At 33.8% G+C, this 23,582-nt stretch overlaps 1 protein-coding gene across 14 annotated transcripts in view; it reads left to right on the forward strand.

Moving 5' to 3' along the window:
- The window catches only part of HFM1 (helicase for meiosis 1), a 149,441-nt gene that overhangs the window by 80,624 nt on the left and 45,235 nt on the right, over positions 1-23,582 (forward strand). For all 14 annotated transcript variants that reach the window (XR_005361261.1, XR_005361260.1, XR_005361262.1 and 11 more), the window contains 9 exons: positions 829-935; positions 1,031-1,078; positions 15,403-15,500; positions 15,583-15,711; positions 17,986-18,071; positions 18,302-18,385; positions 18,521-18,678; positions 20,061-20,164; positions 20,618-20,764. Coding sequence is in view for 11 of the 14 variants with exons in the window: in XM_038541399.1 (XP_038397327.1) it covers positions 829-935; positions 1,031-1,078; positions 15,403-15,500; positions 15,583-15,711; positions 17,986-18,071; positions 18,302-18,385; positions 18,521-18,678; positions 20,061-20,164; positions 20,618-20,764 (961 nt within the window). In the remaining 3 variants the exon portion in view is untranslated. The remainder of the gene's footprint in view (positions 1-828; positions 936-1,030; positions 1,079-15,402; positions 15,501-15,582; positions 15,712-17,985; positions 18,072-18,301; positions 18,386-18,520; positions 18,679-20,060; positions 20,165-20,617; positions 20,765-23,582) is intronic.

The raw sequence follows: 23,582 nt of genomic DNA on the forward strand, positions 1-23,582 counted from the left end.
ACCAGTGGGGCAACTTTGTAGCTACAGCAGTAAATAAAACCATAGTCTTGTTGATAGCTGATAACTGTATTGATCCTTTCTCTCTTTACAGGGGACGTGAATATGCAACAAGATACTTATTCTTGTTCTCAAATTTAACCATTAATTTTTATTTAAAAAATCTTATTTGATTATTATAATGAGATTATTATACAAAAATTGCACAAAAACTGATGAAAAGTAAAATGTTTATGTTTTTATGTAAATATTATTCTTAACTAAGAAGCAATCAAGAGTAGAAAATCCCTAATATTTTCATTAACTCCTCTTATTTTGAGTTAGTAAGTATGTAAGAGAATTAGAACAGATGTTAGTTTCATGTTACAGATGTGAGAAACCAAAGCACAAAGAGTGCTTTGCTCTAAGTCATCTAGCAGAACTAGACCCTACAATACAAATTTAATATCTAAAGCATTCTTTCCATTACAAAATTAGTCTTAATCAAGATAATGATTTGCAAACTACAGAGGGGTAAATAATAACATAATAGTAGTAGAATTGACAGTTACATTTATTGAGGGCGTATTATGTGGTAGGCATGGGACTGAATATTTTAAATTTTATTTTATTAATCTTAATGATTTTATTGGCATAGTCCCAGAGTCTAGCACAATGTCTGGCATATAACAAGTGTTTGTAAACATGTTAGTGAATGAATGAATGAATCTTTAAAAGGCAAAATGTATAAAGCAAGTTTTTAATTCTGTTATACATTTTAAGTGTAAGAAGATGAGAGGAAAGAAATAAAGAATGGACATAAATAAATGAACAAATGATGAAAATTTACAGGTCACGATGATATCCAGCTGCAAGGAATTTGTAGATGTGCAGTTAAGGATAAATGAAAAGAAAATATTGAATACTTTGAACAAAGATCCAAATAGAGTAACTATCAGGTATGGAGGTTAAATAAGTCTTAAATAATTTTCTAAAGGTTTTATTTAGTTAAAATAAGTAGTAATAAAGTGTTGCCTTGTGTTTTTATTTATAGATTTCCAATGGAAGGAAGAATTAAAACAAGAGAAATGAAAATAAATTGGTAAAGATGATTGTTAAATGTCTTAAAAATAGTAGCTACCATTGGTAATTCATATTTATGAAAGTTTTTTTTAGTTTTAAAACTTTATTTTAAATTTGCTTTCCTTAATACAAAAAAGAGCACATTTACATAGGAAGGTATCAGAATACAGATGTGAAATTAATATCAAATTCTCAGACTTCAGTTAAAATAGATGATTTGTGAATTTTTTAAATCAATAAATATGTTTTGAGAGTGTGTTCTGCTGAAGCAAAGTAGTGAGAAAAGAAAGTTAGGTTTTTCATGATCAGGAGCTTTCAAGTTAGCTTGAATGAGAACCATGTGTATAAGGATAAACATGTGTATAAAGATAATGAAGAGTGTGGAAACACATATAATAAACGTATATTGAATGAGAGTAGCATTCTGAGAGAGACAAATAGTAAAAGTAAAACCATGAGAGAGACAAATAATAATAGGAAAAACATGAGTGAATGCATATGTGATAGTGGAATGTCTGTTCTACTGAGAATGAGAAGTTCATATAGAGGAATAGTAAATAGAAGTGTAAACTAAGACTACATTGTAAATTGTGACTTACACAGTTTGCAACACAAATACAATGATATTCTTTTCTGCTATGCCTAGTGTTTTATTTTCTGAGTATTTAGGTCTTAGTGCTAAACTCTTTGATTTAGTTGGTGATTTATGTGAAATGACCTATGTGCCTCCATAAAGCCAGTTAACCAAAAAATTTGTTTTTCCTCCTTAGCTGGAGGAGGTCACTCTGGGATACTTCCTTACATTCCATTGAATTTTATCTCCCACATGCCTTAAAGTCTCAGAAACAAACTTCTTACAGTTGTATGCAGCTCAACAGGCAGATCTATAGCTTGGACAACAGAAGCTAATGCTCTGTTCCTTAGCTATATTTCTCTAGAAATTCAAATACCCAAGACCATATAGTCTAGTCCTTTCATTTTATGAATGAAGTAGGTGATGCCCAGATAAGCTGACTTTCCCAAGGTTTTACTGCACTACTAGAGACTGAGCTAGAAATAAAACCTAGACCTCTTGATTCTCTCAGTGTTTTTTTCCAATATACTCTGTTGTATCAACTATTGGGTCATATTAAATCAAAGTACTTTTCCATTAGCATCTTCTTAGGAACACTTTATTTGCAGCTTTAATGCTTCTATTTACCTTCCCTTAGGTTGGGTCATACATTCTTTTGATTAGTGCTGTCAGATTTTAGAATTGATGATTTTATAATTTTTATAAATATCAGAATTTAGTTTCCTCTTATAATTTCCCACCTTTCTGTGTCTACTTCAGTGTGACTGGGAAAAGAGAACTATGTGGGGGCCTTTCTTAATCCAAAATGTAGTTTTTTGGTAGGTGATGATAGCTAATAGTTACCACTTTCATGTGTCTCTCATATCCCTGTTACTGTACTGAATTTCAGATGTTTTTTCAGATTTTTTTAAGTAGATATTAATCTTCTTAATTTTAAACTTTTATTCTTCCAAGTTTTCGAACTTTAATTTTAGGCTATTTTTTATTTTTTGTAACTTTAATTCCCAGATCTTTTGTACTCATCACTAGCTCTGTTTGCTTTAACTGGTATTTTTCAACGAACTCTTGGATATATTTTTAGATCAATGATTTCTTTTATTCTTCATTTGTTTCATATTATTATATAAATAAGGCATGGATTACTTTTTAAAGAGTCAAAAATTTATAAATCAAAAGGTAAAGTCTGGGCAGCCTAGGTGGCTCAGCGGTTTAGCGCCACCTTCAGCCCAGGACGTGATTCTGGAGACCCGGGATCGAGTCCCACATTGGGCTCCTTGCATGGAGTCTGCTTCTCCCTCGGCCTGTATCTCTGCCTCTCTCTCTCTCTCTCTCTCTCTCTCTCTCTCTCTCTGTGTCTCTCTCATGAATAAATAAATAAAATCTTAAAAAAAAAAAAAGGTAAGGTCTGTCCTGACCTCTCTGATCTTTCTTCCCTAGAAGTAGCTATTATCAGTAGTTTGCTGCATCCTTCCAATTTTCTATTTATTTAGCACCAATATGTATGTTAATAAACATATATGTCTACTACAAAAACAAGATCATAATTACTGTTCTTGTGATGCCATTAATATTTCCTATCAGTACATAAACATGTTAACCTCATTTATTTTATTTTATTTTATTTTATTTTATTTTATTTTATATTTATTTTTTTAACCTCATTTATTTTAACAGCAATGTATACTTTAATAGCAATGTAGTTTATGAGTATATTATAATTTCTAACCACTCCTTTATTGATAAAGAATTAGATGGTTAACAAATTTTTACTATTATAAATAGTACTGAAATGAGCTTCCTGGTGTTTATATCATATTTTTCAAAGATTTCTGGGTGAAAGTATATATAAATGAGAAGATTTAATATGTAATGCCAAATTGCCTTTGAAAAGGCTTCTCTGAATTATAATTCCCACTCATAGTGTAAAAAGAGTGACTATTTCCATACATCCTCTCTAATGCTTGTTTTATATCTTTGAATTTTTGCCAATCTAATAGGTGAAAATTATATTTAAAAATTTGCAAATCCCTGATTATTAAGGATGTATTATTTGGTTTTACGCAGAAGTGTTAAATAGTTATAAAATCACACATATTAAACTCTTCTTAATGAGTTCTATGTTTTGTGTCTTGTTTAAGGAAGTTTTTTCCCCTCCTGTATTTCTTAGGATTAGGTTCAACTATGTAAAACTACATAATAAAATGAGTCAGCAATAGCTTAAAGAAGACAGGCTACTTTTCTTTCACGGAAGAGATAGTTCAAAGTGGATTAGTCTAAGATAGATATGGTGGCTTCATGGTATCATCAGTACTTGGCTTTCTGTCTTTCAGTTCTGCCATCCCACATACCTTCTGTTTCAAGGTCACCTTATTGTCCAAAATAACTTCTAGAGCTTCAGCCATTATATTTGAGTACCTTCTATCTTTTAGTAGACTCCTTAGAAGTCCCAGATAACACTTTACACCTAGTTATAGGACTACCCCTAAGTGCAAAGAAGACTGGGAAATGTCTTGGTGGTAGATAGTGTGCCTAGATTAAAATTGGGCTTCTGCTATTAAAAAGGAAAGAGAGTAAATGTTGGGTAGGCAAAGCAGTCTCTGCCACAAATCCTAAGATCATAGGACTTCTCCTATCACTTCTTCTAATACTTTAAAACCATTTTATGTTTTTACCTGTAGGCTTCCTATAAGGCATCTGGAGTTAATTTCTTTATATGGTGTAAGTTAGGAATTTAATTATATTTTGTTCCCAAAAGGTAGTCAGAAATGTTTGATAAATACATTGCTATTCTCTCTTTGCCTAATGATTTGAAACGCTGCCTTTTCATAAACTAAATTCCTAATCATCTGTTTTTAGACACTTAACTGTTAGTCTAGTCTATTTATTTTGTTGCTGTTACAATACCACATTGTTTTACTTGCTCCTCTTGTATTAAAGTTTTGTGATATGGTAAGGCAATTCCCTCCTTTTTGTTCTTCTAAAGATGTTTTTGGCTACTCTGATATTTTTCCTCCCTATGAACTTTAGAATGAGTTTATCAAGATCTATAAAAAGTCCTTTTGAAATTGATTTTATAGATTGGGGAAGATTCTTGTTTTTACAATTCTGAAATCTTTCTGTCTAGGAATATGGTATCTTTTTCCATCTATTTGGGTCTTTATGTCTTTCTGTGAAGTTTACCATTTAGGTTTATATTTCTTGGCAGGTTCATTTCTTGGTATTTTTTGGAGTGTGACATTGTGAACAGAGTCCTTTTAAAAATTGCATAACATTGTATTTGTAATCAGTTATGGAGTATATATAAGAAGGCTACTGGGTTTTTGTTTTTTGTTTTTGTTTTTTTTTAAGGCTACTGGTTTTTGAATTTTGATTGTTTTATCTATCTCACTGAACTCTGTTAAAAGAGTACTAGAAGTCCTTCATTTGGTTTGCAGGGATTTCCTAGATAGATAGTGATATCTATAAAGAAGGATAGTTTTATCTCAATTACTAATAGTTATAGCTCTTATTTTTCTTAACTTGCAGGTGAAACTTCTAATATACTGTCTTTAGTTACAGATCAAACATCCTGTCTCATTACTGTTTTTAGTGGTTCAAGTGTCCATTGTTGCACCACCAAGGAATTCCTCACATTTTTGGAATTAGGTTCTGGGATCCATTATGCTCCTTCTCGCTTATGTAAAAACAGGTTTGAGTTCAGGGTAAAGAGCTACCTGTCATTGTTGTGAAAATCTGAAAGTGTCTTTTATATTCTTTGTTTTTTTTTTTTTTTTTTTTTTGCAGTGTTTATAACTTTTCTTGAATCAGTTTTTGCTGATTTATATGTTCCTGAGGTAGCATTCATTTCATCCATCTTGTCTGTTTTATGACATATTTTGTTTTCTAATAAGTTAAAAATTTCCTCTGAAAATGTAATGTCAGCTTTCTAATTTCTAATGTTATTTGTGTCATCTCTTCTTTCTCTTAATTGATTTTTCCAGAGGTTTCTATATTTTTATTTTTTCAAGCCATTTATTTTTCTATTCCATTAATTTCTGATTTTATCTTTATTTTCTTCCTTCTACTTTCTCCTGTTTGTAGTTTTTTTGTTATATGTTTGCTCCATTTTTGGTTTTTCTTGTTTTCCTTAAAATATTTAAGACTTCAAATTTTCTACTAAGTATCATTTTGGCAATCTCTAGAACAACTACAGATTTTCTAAATCTATTTCTATACTTTTTAAAGGTAATTTCAGTGTTAATTTCCTCTTTAAGAATTATTTAAAATTATTTTTTTCAAATTCTTAAAATCATTCTTTTATTGTTAGTTTCTAATTTTATTGGGTTGTGATTATATATTTTGTGACTTTACTTATGGCTTAATATGTGGTGTTCATGATTGTTCTATATGAACTGTAAATGAATAAATGAATAACAGGTTTCCTAGGCACTAAGCTGTATATTTTGCCACTAAGAATAGTTTGATAATTGTGTTACTCAAAGTAAAAAATCTCTCATTTTTCATGTAGGGTTTTATTAATCAAAAGAGAAATTTATTATATTGGTAAAGGAAAATATAGCAAGATTATATAATAATGGATCTAGAAATGTGACATCAAGTAATTCAAGGGAATATATACATCACTAGAACATTTGGAAAAGCAGACAAAAGAACAAGTACACAGCAGGTAGAAGAGTGACATATTGTCTAGGTGGGTGTGGACTGTGAGAATGACTAAAAGTTTAGGAGGAGTTCTGGAATAAACAAAGAAGCATATCATAAGAAAATCATCTTAGAATTGTGCATAAAGGGACGCCTGGGTGGCTCAGTGGTTAGGCGCCTGCCTTCGGCTCAGGTCGTGATCCTGGGATCTGGGATCAAGTCCCATGTTGGGCTCCCTGAGGGGAGCCTGCTTCTCCCTCTGCCTGTGTCTCTGCCTCTCTCTGTCTGTGTCTCTCATGAATAAATAAATAAGTCTTTAAAAAAAAAAAGAATTGTGCATAAAAGTTGTTTTACTAGGGGTGCCTGGGTGGCTCAGTTGGTTAAGCAACTGACTCTTGGTTTCATCTCTCAGGTCATGATCTGAGGAATGTGAGATTGAGCCCCGCATTGGGCTCCATGCTCAGCAGAGAGTCGGCTTGATTATTCTCTCCTCTCCCTCTGCCCCTCCTGCTCTTTTTCTCTCTAAAATAAATAAATCTTTTAAAAAAAAGTTGTAGTTAACCTGTATATTGAGACATATTTCAGGGCCCTACAGACCATTTGGCTCACATATCCATGTTGCCTTTCTTATCCTATCTTGTCCTCTCTGCTGCTAAATGGAAGGAGCTGGGTAGATGACTCAACCAACTGTCCTATTTATTGCTTTTTGCTTTTAATTGTTTTGTCTAATATTAATGTTATTATACTTCTTTTATTTTGTATCTTTTTTGTTCTTACTGTTTTCATATTGCTTTATTTTAAATAGTAATTTGTAGAGATAACATATAGCTCGATTTGATTACTGTTGTTTTTTAATCTGATCTCAATTCTTTTGAGGAATTTAGTCCATTTAAATTTATTATAATTACTGCTATGTTTAGAGTTACTCTTATTGTATGTTTTCTTAGCACTTTATTGCTTATTTCTTTTTTCTCACTTATTTTTTCTTTTGCCTTTTTACCTCTTCTTGGATATATCAAGTTTTCTCTGTTTTTGTTCTTCCAGATAGCTCTTCTTTAATATTCTGTATTGCATATTTAGATATATATTTTTCTATCAATCTCTATAGAAAATGAACACTTTAAACTTACCATTTGAGTCAAAACCTTATATCACATTTTCACTTCTCTCCTACTTCCTGTTCTCTCCCATGTTTATTCAGATCATTTGGAATTTTAGTTCTAGTTGTTAAATTTTTTTTTTAAGATTTTATTTATGTGTTCATGAGAGAGACACAGAGAGGCAGAGACATAGGCAGAGGGAGAAGAAGGCTCCCTGTGGGGATCCCAGTGTGGGACTCCACCCCAGGACCCCAGGATCATGACCCGAGCCAAAGGCAGACATTCAACCACTGAGCCACCCAGGTACCCTGCTGGTTGTTAATTTTAAAATATTTTAGTGTGCATTAAAAATTATAGACTTACCTAAATTTTTTTCACTGATTTTTTTGCTTGTTTCCTGCTTTTTAAAATTTCTGTCCTCCTTTTTGTTACATAGGTAGTTTATTCTTCCAGGTATATTCTCAAGTAATTTTCTGAGTCTTTCTGATTCTTTGTAAACCTAAAATATATTTTGCCCTTTCATTTGAATGAGTTGGATTAATTATTCTTTTTTTTGGGGGGGGTGGATTAATTATTCTTTGGAACTTTCTTTGGTACTGTTCTTCTTGCATCCATTCTTGGTGACCCAACTTGTTTTCAGCCTTTTGTTAATAACCTTTTTTTTCTTTTGGAATATTAAAATAATTTTTTCTTTATCTGTGTTAGGAGATTTCACCATAAAGGTCTGACGTGCATCTTTATTCTTTGTTTTTCCACAGCACTCTGGGGACCCTCTTAATATGTAGTCTTAAATCTTTCTTCTGCTTTGGGAAGTTATCTTCTGTAAGTTATTTTTCTTTATTCTCTCTGTTCACTCCTTCTAGAACTCCTACTAGATGAATGTTGGAGTTTCTGGCTCTCTCTTCCACATTTATACCTTCTCTCCCATAGAGAAAGTGTAAAATTTTTTTTAGAGAGTATTTTTCTTTTCTTTTTAAAGATTTATTTATTTGAGAGCAAGACCCTGAGCCAGAGGAGGGGCAGAGGGAGAAAGAGAAGGAGAAGCCAAATCCACTAAGGAGGGAGCCCGATGGGGACTCAGTCCCAGGACCCTGAATCATGACTTGAGCTGAAGGTAGATACTTTACCAACTGAGCCATCTAGGTTATGCTCTCTCCCATATTTCGTATCTCTGTTCTTTTTTATTGACTCTTAGAAGAATGCCTTAGCTCAGTCATCTGTCTAATTTGCTCTTCAGCTTTATCTATGGGGCTTTTTTCAGTGATAAAACATTTTACTGGATCTCTGCCTTTTTTTTTTTTTTGATTTATTTATTTGAGAGAGAGAGAGCACACCTCATGAGTGGGATAAAGGGTAGAGGGAAAGAATCTTCAAGCTAACTCCCTACTGAGCATAGAGCCTGACTCAGGGCTTGACCCATAACCCATGAGATCACAATGGAGGCAGAAGCCAAGAGTTGGAGGTTCAACCGACTAAGCCATCTAGGTGCCCCTCTGCTTGACTTTCTAAAATATACATGATATTACTAACTTCTCTAAAAATATTTAAATTAGTTATACTTATTTTAAAACTGTGCACTGTTTTGTGTCCTTAATTGTTAGTTATTTCATCTATTGTGTGTCTTTTTATGGTCATGTTTTTTCTCAATTATAAGTCAGTTCATCATTGTTTGCTTTTTTATTTGTAAATATCTTTTTGCCTGCCTATTCGGTTACTTACTATCTCTAATGATTGTGGAGAAGTTAAATTTCCTGCCATAAAAGTGTAGAAATATCTTGTAATCTAAGAATAAAGTGTTCCTGGGATACCTAGGTGGCTCAGTTGGTTGGGTGGCCAACTCTTGATTTCATGATGTTAGGGTTGTGGAATTGAGCCCTGCGTCATTGAGCTCTGTGCTTAGCATAGAGTCCGTGTGTCCCTTTCCCTCTGCTCCGTCCCCCCTGACAATCTCTTTCTCTCTCTCTTAAATAAATAAGTAATCTTTTTTTTAAAGGAATAAAGTTTTCCTTCCTCTCCTGGGTGTTTGTTACTCCCTAGAATACTGACCTGCTTCTCTGGCCTCAATGTCTATACTCCTATGTTAGCCTCTTAATCACATACCACAACTGCCTAATATTTTCCACAAATGAGAGAGTATGGGCAGGGGCAAACCTATATGCTCAGCATTCTAGTAAATTGCTCAGACAAATATGTCAGGAGTCTCTCCTTCTTAATCTGTTGGTATTTTTTCTTTTCAAGGAAAGAGGTTTTTTGTTTTTTTTTTAATTGAAGTAGAGTTGACATAAAATGTATTAGTTTGGGGGTATAACAGTAATTCAACAATTCTACACATTACATGATGCTCAGCACAGTAAACAGAGTTACCATCTGTTACTAGTTATTACAATATTATGTCTATTGATTCTTTCGCATGTATTATGGATAACTTCTTCCATTTTAATTTTCCTCATATATTTGATCTTCAGAAATTTTATTTCTGACATTAAACTTTCTGGTCTACCAGTGGCATGCTTTCTTGCTTTCCTGTAGTTTTATGAATGGGGACATACACATATGAACACACATATACATATGTCCATCCTTCCATGGAATTTGAGGAGTAAGTATATAGAAGGCTTTGTGTGCTATCTTGATCTTTTGTCTTAGGTATTTCTTTGGATATTCCTATTTTATGTTTAGGCAGACAAAATAGCTTCAGAATAACTCTTCTCTGAAGAGTTGTACAGCTTCATAGTACACCTTTAACTTTCCTTTATTTGAAGGATTTCTTTTGTAGTTGTTATTTATAGTCTTTATTTAAAATGATGAGAAAGGAAATAGATTTAAAAACAAAACGAAATAGCTACTTTGGTCTAGATTAAAATGTGGTACCCAAGGTAGGATTTATTTGAGAGATGTCTATTCTTTATACACAAATCTTTTCTTTTTTTTTCTTTTTTTAATTGGAGTTCAATTTTCCAACATATAGCATATCACCCAGTGCTCATCCCGTCGAGTGCCCCCCTCAGTGCCCATCACCCAGTCACCCCAAACCCCCACCCACCTCCCTTTCCACCACCCCTTGTTCATTTCCCAGAGTTAGGAGTCTCTCATGTTCTGTCACCCTCACTGATATTTTCACTCCTTTCCCCCTTTATTCCCTTTCACTATTTTTTATATTCCCCAAATGAATGAAACCATATGATGATTGTCCTCCGATTGACTTATTTCACAGAGCATAATATCCTCCAGTTCCATCCACGTCGAAGCAAATGGTGGGTATTTGTCATTTCTAATGGCTGAGTAATATTCCATTGTATATATAGACCACATCTTCTTTATCCATTCATCTTTCTATGGACACCGAGGCTCCTTCCACAGTTTGGCTATTGTGGACATTGCTGCTATAAATATTGGGGTGCAGGTGTCTCGGCATTTTACTGCATCTGTATCTTTGGGGTAAATCCCTAGCAGTGCAATTGCTGGGTCATAGGGCAGATCTATTTTTAACTCTTTGAGGAAACTCCGTACAGTTTTCCAGAGTGGCTGTACCAGTTCACATTCCCACCAACAGTGCAAGAGGGTTTACACAGATATTTTCTGAAAAATCCTTCCTTTACTAAGTTGGCCAGGATACAGAAGTCTTTTGGGAACTTCTTGTATCATTTTTATCAGTTTGCTAGGTGAGGAAGCTGAAAGATCTTAAATGGCTCAACCAAAGATAATAGTAATTAATAATAACTATTTCTTGAATATGTATTATGTTCTAGCTACTACATTAGATGCTTTGCATACCTAAGACAGAAACTGCTATCTGATTGTCCCATTATCTGTTCTTACCTATACATGAAGATTGTATTTCTCAGTCAGCTTTGTAGCTAGATGCAGCCCTGTTACTAAGATTTGTTCAATTAATGAGATATGGGTGGTAGAAGTGTTTGTTTTCCTAGAGGCTGCTGAAAGGAAGGAGTCAAGGGGTAAACAGGGCATCATTTCTTGTCCTCCCACCCCTCTCCTCCGAAATGCTGTAAGGAGTGAATGTGTGATGGGTAGAGATGTAGAAGTCATCTCTGACCACAAGGTAGCCTGAGAATGGAAGTCATACATGGCAAAGCACAAATATAGGGGGATCCTGGGTCTTTGGTGACTTGTAGGACTGTCATACCAAGCCCTGGACTGCCTGATTAGATTTCTTTTACATAGAGAGTTAACTGTGTGTATTTAAGCCATTATAGCCTGGTCAGGGTTATACCTAATCCAAACTGAATTAATACCTTATTTCATGTAATCCTTATAGTAAGACCTGATTTAGTCATTACTTAACTACTACACAATTCTACTCCACCCCTTAGTTGAGAGAACCACCTCATCTGAGGCTTTAAGACCTCTATTTCCAGGGTGCCTGACTGGCTCAGTTGGTGGAGCATGCAACTCTTGATCTTGGGGTTGTACATTTGAGCCCCATGTTGGGTGTAGAGATTACTTGAAAATAAAACCTTAAAAAAAATAGACTTCTATTTCTCCTGAGGACAAGCTCAGGCTAGCCTTATCTGGTAAAGACAGACAGCTCTACCAATGTTCTGCACCTACAGGAATAAATCCCTGTTCTCCCTCCCATTCATGTTTATTTGCTTGTTTTTAAAATAGGCTCCATACCCAATGTGGAGCCTGACATAGGGCTTGAACTCACGACCCTGAGATCAAGAGTAACACTTAACTGACTGAGCTACCAAGGCACTCCAGCCTCCCATTCCTTTTTTATTATTGCTTCTTGTAATAAGGTTTCTGACTGGGAAATATAATGCTGAAAGACATCCTATTTATTAATAGACATATTGCTGTTCAATATGAATAAATATGATTTCAGAAGTCTTACTTTTACTCTAGCAGTTTTGTATATACCCTGCATTTGTGCATCCCAGGATAGCTTTGTAAGTATTATTTCTCTAACCCTTGCAACCACCCCATTCACATTTTTCCATCAGTTATTTTTTTGTTAATAAACTGTAACTTTACAGCTGTTTTTCCCCATTTATTTCCAGTATAATTAACATAGAATGTTATGTTAGTTTCAGGTGTACAATATAGTGATTCATCAATTCTATACATTACTCAGTGTTCATCATGATGAGTATATTGTCCCTTTCACCAATTTCACCTATCTCTCCACCTACCTCCTCTCTGATAACCATAAGTTAGTTTTCTATATATTTAACAGTCTGTCTCCTTCCGTTCCCCATAATCGTTTGATTTGTTTCCTAAATTCCACGCATGAGTGAAATCATACGGAATTTGTCTTTCTCTGACTGACTTATTTCACTTAGTATAATACTCTCTAGCTCTCTCCATGTTGTTGCAAATAGCAAAATTTTGTTTTTTTTATGGCCGAGTACTATTCCATTGTGTATATATATATATATATATATAAAATCTTTATACATTCTTCTATTGATAGACACTTGGATTGCTTTTGTAATTTGGCTATTATTTATAATGCTGCAATAAACATAAGGGTGCATATATTTTTTTCAAATTCATGTTTTCATATTCTTTGGATAAATACCCAGTGGTGGCAATTACTGATCATATGGTAGTTCTATTTTTAATTTTTTGAGGAGCCTCCATACTGTTTTTCACAGAGGCTGTACCAGTTTGCATCCCCACCAATAGTGTACGAGAATTCCTTTTCCTCCATATCCTCACCAACATTTGTTTCTTGTGTTTTTGATTTTAGGTGTTCTGACATGTATGAGGTGATATTTAATTATGGTTCTGATTTGCATTTTCCTGATGATTTGGGATGTTGAGCATCTTTTCATGTGTGTTGGCCATCTGTATGTCTTCTTTGTAGAGATGTCATTTCATGTCTTCTGCCCATTTTTAATTGGATTATTTGTCTTTTTGGTTTTGAGTTGTATAACTTTATAAATTTTGGATACTAAACCCTTATAAGATATATCATTTGTAAGTATCTTCTCCCTTTCAGTAGGTTGTCTTTTTGTTTTGTTGATTGCTTCCTTTGTTGTGAAGAAACTTTTAATTTTGATGTAGTCCCAATAGCTATTTTTGCTTTTGTTTCCCTTGCCGTGGGAGATTTATATAGAAAAATGTCAGAGAAATTAGTGCTTGTGTTCTCTTCTAAGATTTTTTTAAAAGATTTTATTTATTTATTCATGACAGACCCAGAGAGAGAGAGGCAGAGACACAGGCAGAGGAAGAAGCAGGCTCCATGCAGGGAGCCCAATGTGAGACTCGATCCTGGGACTCCAGGATCATGCCCTGAACTGAAGGCAAGCACTAAACCGCTGAGCCACCCAGCGATCCCCTCTTCTAAGATTTTGATGGTTTCAGGTCTCACATTTAGACCCTTAATCCATTTTGAGTTTCTTTTTGTGTATGATGTAAGAAAGTAGCCAAGTTTATTTCTTTGCATGTATCTGTCCAATTTCCCCAGTATCATTTGTTGAGGAGCCTATTCTATTCCAATTGCATATTCTTGCCTCCTTTGTCAAAGACTCATTGACCTTATTATAATCGTGGGTTTATTTCTTTGCTCTTTATTCTCTTCCATTGAACTCTGTTTTTGTGCCAGTTTTGATTTTGATTACTGTTTTGATTACTGCAGCTTTGCAATACATCTTGAAATCTGGGATTGTGATATCTTCAGGTTTGTTCTTTTTCAAGATTGCTTTGTCTATTTGGGGTCTTTTGTGGTTCCATACAAATTTTAGGTTTATTATTTACAACTATTTTAAAAAAGATTTTATTTATTTATTCATGAGAGACACAGAGAGAGAGAGGCAGAGACATAGAGGGAGAAGTAAGCTCCATGCAGATAGCCCGATGTGGGACTCGATACTGGGACTCCAGGATCATGCCCTGAGCCAAAGGCAGACACTTAACCACTGAGCCACACAGGCGTCCCTACAATTTTTTTTTTAAGATTTTATTTATTTATTAGAGACACAGAAAGAGAGAGACACACACACAGGCAGAGGGAGAAGCAGGCTCCATGCAGGGAGCCTGACGCGGGACTTGATCCCAGGAATCCAGGATCAGGCCCTGGGCCGAAGGCGGCGCTAAACCGCTGAGCCACCCGGGGCCACCCCCTACAACTATTTTTTAATAGATTAATACCAAATAACTTTCGGAAGATATACTATAGCCAAAAGAATTAAGTTAGTCTATAGTTTCATCTATATGCACCCATTCTGAGAAGTGAGTTGGTTACTACTTTCTGTTTTCACATATTGTTTGCTAAAACTAAATCATGAAATATAACTATTATTCTTCTCTTTCTCTTTACATACCTGACTTATCAGGAGACCTTCAAGAGATTAATATAAGCCTGATAATTTTAGTTAGACCCATAGGGTGAGTTGCATATCATTGTCTGGTTAAAAAAGTAAACAGGCAAAATGGCATATAGTAGGCACCACATATGTTAGTTCCTTTTCTCTCTTCTTAACCACCCGTTCCTCAAATTTTATAGCCAAACAACTGCTAGGTTCAACTAATCAACTAATATGTTACCATCCTTCATATGTTGAACAGTCTTTAGACCTAACATGATGCTTCTCACTCATAGACAATAAATATTTGTTTATTATACAAAATGCTTTGCTTTTCTATAATAACCTATTTATGTAGAGCTAAAAGAACTCTATTTGAGGAGAATATGACAGCAATTTTAGATGTGTTGGGATTAAAGAAATGGTCTGAGAGTGTCTTTTGTCCTGTATGCAGGATAATTTTCAGTGCATTTGAAATTTGGCATTTAGAGATTATGATGAGTCTTGAGAAGAAATGAGATTTTTGAGAGAAAGAGAAGTTGAGGAAATGAAGAGTAGAGAAATAAGAAGGGAACTTTTAGAAGTTGGAAAGAAGTCAACAATGACTTGTAACAATAATGATGCAAGATATAGAAGCATCTAGTGTTAAAGAAATCAAGGCAGAGAGAAATTTTAAGAGATAGTTCATTCAAGGATATCAAATTCCATGAGATAATAGTTTCTAAAAGGAAATCATGAAATTTCTTGTTTCCCTCAGTCTTATACAGGCTCAACTAGGATGCATTCCCATACAAGACTTTGCTTTGACACAAGATATCTCGAAGATTTTTAGAAATGGCTCACGAATTACAAGATGTATGTTATAGAATTAATGGATTTTCAATATTTTTCCCAGTAAACTAGTATACTAGATTTAACTTTGGAAACTTTTTTTTAGGGTTGTCAGATTTTGTGGCTGTTCAAGAAAAGTTTGCTATATTATTGAACAGTTTGATTTTAGCTAAATGTTTTAGATGCAAACTTTGGGAAAACTCTCTACATGTATCCAAACAGCTGGAAAAAATAGGTAGGTACTGAATACAGGCAGGCAATTTGTCAATGTTTGCACTTTATTTTGCTTTTCATTGTCAGGAAAATTATGGTGTTTACAGACTTTGAGAGAAAAATGTGTTTGTAGGCTTAGTACTAAACTTTATTTCTCTTGAAAATCTGATTTTTGTTTCTCCTGCTTGAAGGATTCCATTTGAAATCAATTGGGAAACCTAATAAAAATGAATAATCTTATTTTTACATTTGTTCTCAAACCAAGAGTGAAATTTTGTTTTAGTAATTAGGTAACTATGTGTTGCTCTCTCTCCACTTTTATGATTATTTTGTTTTGATCTCAATGACAAGATACAGAGCTAGCAATCCTGGCCATTCGTAATTCATTACAGAAAATTATATCACTTACTTATATCTTAACTTTTCCTCTTTTTTTCAATAACAGGACAATGTTTGCACTGATCTTCATAAAGATTCTATAGACAAAAGATTGTGCCTAATTATTTAATATCTATTGGGTGTAGCTCAAGTTACATACTGAAAAATGAAAAACTCTAGAGGGAGCCAGTTATAAAGACTGAGGTATAACTAAGTACTCGAGTTTTCTAGTTGGATGCCTTTGATTTTGTGACCCTACTTCTTCTGGATACCTTAAACCCTAAGAAGAGAGCTGTTACTCCATGATTGACAGCTTTGTTAGCTTTGTAATTTTATGTGCACCTAGGGGACTTTAAAAATTATGTAATGGGTTTTTAGGGATTGTTTCATTATTCCTTAGAACAAAAATCCCCGACTATTTTGTGAGGAAGTTCTTTTTTTATTCTTGAAGTTTGATATCAGTGGGATGGCGGGACTGACTAGTCCTGGGAATTAGCTGTGAAAGTAAGGTCAAGTTAGAGGAGAGATTCTTGACATTAAGTCTCCCCTTTCTACTGAACTCCTAGCAAACCAAATGCTGAGCCCATTTCACAAAGATGAATTCTAATGTAGGAAGGAGGTTCCATAAAACATTTAGGAAGTAACAACTTACAGAAATTTTTGAAATTAGATTAAATTATTACTTAGAAAATTTTCATTATATTTGAAAAGGACAAACACAGACTTTCTGACTTACTAGAATATTGTCAATCAGGTATCATTTGCATTCCATCTCTTCCAAATTGTTGAACACTAATGTGTTTTTTACACTTACTCAGTATGGCTGAAGAGAAAGAAGCAAAAATTGCTCAGCAAAACTCATACAATAGAAAAATGAGAGAGTCTAAATAAAAAAGCAAATCTAAGTCCTTCCTGAACATCAGGGAAAAAAAATAATGAATGCAAATTGATTTTCAACAATGTTTATAAAAAAATAAAATTCAGGAAAAGCTTTGAGGGGAAAATGAACATGAAGGAATTATTAATACTAGGAGTTGTATCTTAAGAACGAATAAGAGGAATTCTCAAGGATAGGTAAAGGTATGGAAAAAGATAGAGTGTAATATCCCCACCAGCAGTATATGTGCCTTAGACAAGATGGTAATATTTTAGAATTTTACACTTCTGGCAGTATCTCCTATTTCAGAGTTTGGTTAAATTCATTTGTGAGTATAAGAATTTTATATATCCAGTTTCTTAAAGTAGTAACAGAGAAAGTACGAAGATGGAAGTGAACTTGATGTTTTTGAGGAACAAAATTAAAGTTAATGTGGCTAGAGAGTAGTCAGCAAGAGGGGAATGGTAGCAAATTAAATGGGACACATAGGCTGTGTAATCAAGTCAAATAGGTAATGGAGTTTGGTCACGGTAGGAAATTGTCACTATTCTAAATGCAATGGAGAGGAATTGGACATTTTAAAGGAGTGAAATTATCTGATTTCAGTACAGAAACATAAAACTCCGTTTCTCAGAAATGCTCAGAGAACCATAGCTTTATGAAGCAATATTCTCATCTATAAATTATGTTGCCTTTTTTCAAACATGAGTATAATATGTAACAATAGGAATTACTTGATACTTCCTATGGATGGTATATGATAAAAATAAGGGTTGAGTCATCATATGGACCAGAGTTCCTCCTTTTTTCTATAAAGCACCTACATGTTTTATTTCAGTTTGAAAACATAAATATGAACAATTGGATAAATGTCACAGCCCAACAAACCCAACTGAAAACTTTTTCAAAAACCTTTAAGAATTAGTTATTAATCTGAATCTTTAAAAAATTTTTTTTACTAATGTCATTGTTGAAAGCTTAAGAATAGATGTAGTTTAAAATGGATTGTTTAAGAACTGCTATTTGATTAATTTTCCACAGGTATAACATTGTCAAATGCAATGGTAAATGCAGGTTTGACTTCCTTTAAAAAAATAGAAGAAACAGATGCAAGGGAACTTGAACTGGTATTTAATATTCACTTATTCCTAATGTTACCTGGATTTTATCCTAATTTTAAAGCTTACTTTTTATATCTTTATTTTTTCTTAAAAATTGTTTTCCTTCTCATAGTCATAAGTATTTTAACTTAAGGTTTTAGGTAATAAGCATTATTAAAGCTGCTATTGACTCTAAAAAATATACTAAAATAACTTCTAGTCTTATGGTAAGAATATAATGATATAAATGTTTTTAGATTTTAAATAGACACCCCCCTTTTGGAACGCAAATAAAAGAAACAGTGATGTATCTACCAAAATATGAAGTTGAAGTGGAACAGGTAAATATTTTCTGTTTTTTTTTTTTTAAGTATTTCATTGTCTTTCAGGAATAAAGCTACCTATAGCTGACTTGGAACTGAATATGAGTAGTAAGGTTATTTTTAACACCTTTTATGCCTATCCTTTTTTTAAAGATTGCAAGATACAGTGATACCATGGCAGAAATATTAGTGACAATTATATTAAGAAACTTTGAACAGCTACAAGCTAGAAGAACATCACCAGATTCTCACTATGTTACCTTAATCATAGGTGATGCAGATAACCAGCTGGTTTTTAAGCACAAAATTATGTAAGTATAATTTCCATTTGATTTTATTTCTAAGCATATACTATAAAAGAAATATTCTGCTGAGAAAGAGTAGTAAAATCCACTGTGGGATTAATTAAATTACATTTTCCTTATGCTGTAATGGGGTAGTTTCTTTACTTGTCTGTTAAAGAAGGTATTAACATTGGTCTGTTGTTAGTACTCAGATGAACGAAGTGTGAAATCTATCACCATGGTTTGAAACGAGTGAATAAATGATCTTTAGGAGTAACTGTAGCCCACTTTTGTTGAACTTTCTTATTTTGTTGCTTGTCACCAGTCATTCACAACCTTGTACTCTTTGATTACCTTCCTTCTGCTCCTTCAAGATATATATCTAATATTTCCAAATTAAAACCCAACCAACTACTATAGCTTCATTTTAGGATCAGGCAACAAGATCAAATATATAAAGGAGGTATCTTTCCTTACACCTGGTTCTCTAGCATGCCATTCTATGATTTTTACATCAGCCTTTTTTCTGATACTGTTATTTTCTCCCAGGATGCCATAAGCAAACTCTAAGATTATCAGTTATAGCTATAGCCAGTATTTTTCGAGCTCTTAGTAGGTTCCAGGTGTTGAATTGTTTAAGCTTTGTATAGACAGGTGCTATCATTATCTTAATTTAATAGAGGAAGAAATTGAGACTGAGAGTTTAATTTGCCAAGGTCATATAGGTAGTTTATAGCAAAATCTAGATTTAAACCCAAGCAGTCTGACTCCAGAGCCTATGCTCCTAATCATATTATTTGACTTGTAAATTCAGGATTGGCAGTGACTCTGAAATGGGAATCTCTTCATTGTTGTCAGAGTACTGGAGGATATCTTTCTAAAATATTCTATGCAATGTAGTCTGTTCCTAAAGAAATAGAGACTTTGTCCTCTGTGACAATTAAGTCTGAAGGCAGTCTTGAGTATATAAATCTAAAATAAATTAAATCGCAAAATTGGTTGCTGGTTTGTAATGTTAGTGGATACAGACTATTTTATATGAATTTTAAAGATACTATTCTAATTCTCACAAATTCGTGTAAGCTGTGTATAACCATTTAAAAGTGGTAGTGACTGGGGCAAGCTCATGGGTTGTTGATGTCAACTCTGTATTCAGGTGGGCCTGAAAGTTGGCAACGCAACTTGGAATCAGCTGTTGGTCAATATGTAGTTAAGAAAATTATGGTTGTGGTAGCTGAATTGACACTCCATTTCTTCCTCCTCAGAATCTGCGGCAAATAGTTTTCAGTACTGACTTCAGTTTACTACCAGATAGAACCTATCTATGGGTTAGTCTGCCCTTGATGATTAATATATTATTTCATTTAGTATTTGGATCACTATTTAAATGATACATTGCTTTTTTTCAGGGATTCTGTTTTATTAAAAGCTGGAAATTGGACTAAAAAGATTGATGTGAGGAGAGCTTTTAAATCTGAAGATCTTAGCATAAATCTAATTAGTTCTGAGTATGGTAAGTTCATTGAAGTAATGTAAAGAATATGATAACATTAAAAAATTTCCTTCATGCTGAAACAGAAAAGCAATTTAAATGATACTGGGTAAAGGTAATTTATTTAAATAATATGAATAATTTTAAAGAAAGTTTCATGTATTTAGATAGGTAAAAGCATGGACTAGGTTAAAAAAATTAAAAATTTATCTGTTCATTTATAGGTATTTTATTTTTCAAGATAATAAAACTTAAATTGTAGGAACATTGATTTTTATTTTTATGGTGTATAAAGTTTAATTTGTGATACTTTTAACCCCCCCCCCTTTTTTGACATTTTTATTTCCTGGACTTGTTAGCTCTTTCATTTCAAAAGATACAGAAATATGAGAAATATAAAAACAAATAAATGATTTCATGGCTAGATTTATATGACTTAAATAAGTACTTGTATACTTTTTTTCCTTTTTCTAGTTGGACTTGATATTCAGCAGAAATTTACAGTCTTTTACTTAGGACCCAGGAGGCTTGGAAATCAAATAATTATGCAAAAAAAATCAGAAACAGAGATTTCCCATTCTAAACATTCAAATAGATCTACTATAGCAGGACCCAATAAAGGTAAATAGCTATAATTATTGCTTTATTGCATTAAAGTTATGGCTAGGAAGAAAAAAAAAAGTTATGGCTAGGGAGGAGTATCAGTGTTATGGTACTGCTTCATTCAGATGCAGATACTGTGGAATTAGATCTTTAAGCTTCATAATAATTGCATTAATGATATGTAGTAGGAATTCTTATAATTAGTATTTGTCAAATTGGGGTGATATTTGGAGCACAAATTATTTGTCTAGTTTTTTGATACACAATGCCTCTTTTTCATACCCATTCTATTCTTATGGCTATTGTTGGGGAAGAGTAAATGATATACAAGACTTTGTAGATTTGATGAGGCAAACCAGATGACAGTGAACTTAAAAATTTTTATTACGGGGGCGCATGGGTGGCTCAGTGGTGGAGCATCTGCCTTTGGCTCAGGTCCTGATCCCAGGGTCCTGGGATTGAGTCCCGTATCAGGTTCCCCACAGAGAGCCTCTCCCTCTGCCTATGTCTCTGCTGTTCTCCCTCTGTGTCTCTCATGAGTAAATAAATAAAATCTTTAAAAATTTTTTTCAATTTGTTTTTATTATGGAGTATTTCAAACATATGCAAAAATAGACAGACCTGTATAATGAACCCTAATGTACTCATTACCTACCTTAAACAATGATCAACTCACAGCTTATATTGTTTCATCTATACCTCTCTTCAGTTTTTCCCTTATATGTTTTGAAGAAAATTGAATATCATATTATAGCCTCTGCAAGTGTTTCAGTATATATTTGTAAATGGTAAGGATTTAAGAAAAAATATAAATACATTACTCATACATAAGAAGTGAATAGTAACTATTATCATTCAATACTGAGTTCATATTCAGATAGCTAATTATAAGTAAGGGGAGCAATTAATAGGTATTGAGGAATGTGAAAGCTGTGGCTCCTACCAGAGTAACCTAAACAGTTATGTTTTCTGAATTGGTAGTAATAGCAACTGCAGTGAAAGAAGGCAGGAAGAGCACATGTGAACCCATGAACACTCATCTCCCTCCCCTTTAAAGAACACAGAGGAGGGTACCTGGGAGGTTCAGTTGGTTAAACATCTACCTGTGGCTCAGGTTGTGATCCTGTATCCTAGGATTGGGCCCCTCATTGACCTTCCTGCTTAGGGAGGCATCTGCTTCTCCCTCTCACTCTGCCCTTGCCTCTGCTTGTGTCTCTCACGTGTTCTCTCTCTCTCAAAAAAAAAAAAAAAAAAAAGTGCAGAAGAACTCCCATCTCTGGGTAGGATGCAGTAGTTTGTGGCAGGCTAGGGCATCCACAGCAACAACTATTAAGTCTACCCAAGTTATAAAAATTATAATTTTTAGGACATTTGTGAAAGCAGATTAAAGGAACTAAAATTCCAGAGGGAGAACCATTTCAGGGCTGAGGAGTCCAGGACCTGTAGGCTCTTAATTAAAAAGCTTGAGTATGCCATGCTCTCAAAAAGAGTTTCTATGATCAGCCACTTACCATGTTTGCCTGAAAGAGGAAAAGGAAACCGTCTTTGGTGTAATACAAAATAATCTAGAATCTACAGACACAGTGTCTGCCACAATAAAAAATGAGACTTTCAAAGAGGCAAGACCATATGACTGATAATTAACAATGTAAAGATGGGGATCCCTGGGTGGCTCAGCAGTTTAGTGCTTGCTTTCAGCCCAGGGTGCGATCCTGGAATCCCTGGATCGAGTCCCACATCAGGCTCCCTGCATGGAGCCTGCTTCTCCCTCTGCCTGTGTCTCTGCCCCTCTCTCTCTCTCTCTCTCTCTCTCTCTCTCTCCCCCTCTCTCTGTGTCTCTCATGAATAAATAAAATCTTAAAAAAAAAACAATGTAAAGAAAGTGAAGCAGCTCTGTAGATGATTCAAATTAAAGAGCTAGCATTTAAAGATTGTAAAATAACTATATTTAATATTTTCAAGAAAATAAAGGAAAAAAATTAGTGAAAGGCTGGGAAATTTCACCAGAAAATTGTAACCCATACAGAGATTTAAATGGACTTTCCTGAATTGAAAAATACAATATCTGAAGTGAAAAAACTCATTGGTAGGTTTAATAATGGATTGGATATAGCCAAACTCAGGATTTGTGTACTGTTAGACATATCAAGAAAAAAATACTCAAAGCCCAGAGATAAGAGAATGGAAAGAACACAAAAAAGCATCATACTCAAAAGGTCTAAAATGTACATAATCAAAATCTCTGAAACAGAGAAGAATGGGACAAATGCAATATTTAGAGACAATGGCTGAGAATATTACAAAGTAAGAAAGATATCAGCTCGTAGATTCAGAACTTTGCAGACCCAGGAGATAAGTACACAGAAAACCACAGTTGGGCATGTTATAGCAAAACTGCTGAAAATCTTAAAAGCAGCCACAGAAAAACTACACATTACCTTCAAAGGTGCAACAGTGAAACTGACAGCTGATTGATTTATCAACTATGATGATGGAAACAGAAGATAATGGGCCAACAGCTTCAAAATGCTTCAAAAAACTGCTACCCTAGATTTCTATGCCCAGTGAAAAATATCTTTAAAAATGAAAGTGAAATGGAGACATTTTGAGAAGAAAACAAAATAAAACTGAAGCACTCCATCACTATTACTAAATTTATTGACCATCAGTAAAAGAGATACTTGAGGGAGTTCCTTAAAGGAAAATGACCACAGATGAAAGTACAGAAATGCTGAAGGGAATGAAAAATATTAGAAAGGGCAAAAAAAATGGCTAAATCTTAATTAACTCTTGTAAAATAATTGAAATGACTTGTAGAGTTTTAAATGTATGTAGA

Source organism: Canis lupus, chromosome 6 (assembly GCF_011100685.1).
Source record: "Canis lupus familiaris isolate Mischka breed German Shepherd chromosome 6, alternate assembly UU_Cfam_GSD_1.0, whole genome shotgun sequence".
In the NCBI taxonomy this organism is placed as follows: Eukaryota; Metazoa; Chordata; class Mammalia; order Carnivora; family Canidae; genus Canis; species Canis lupus.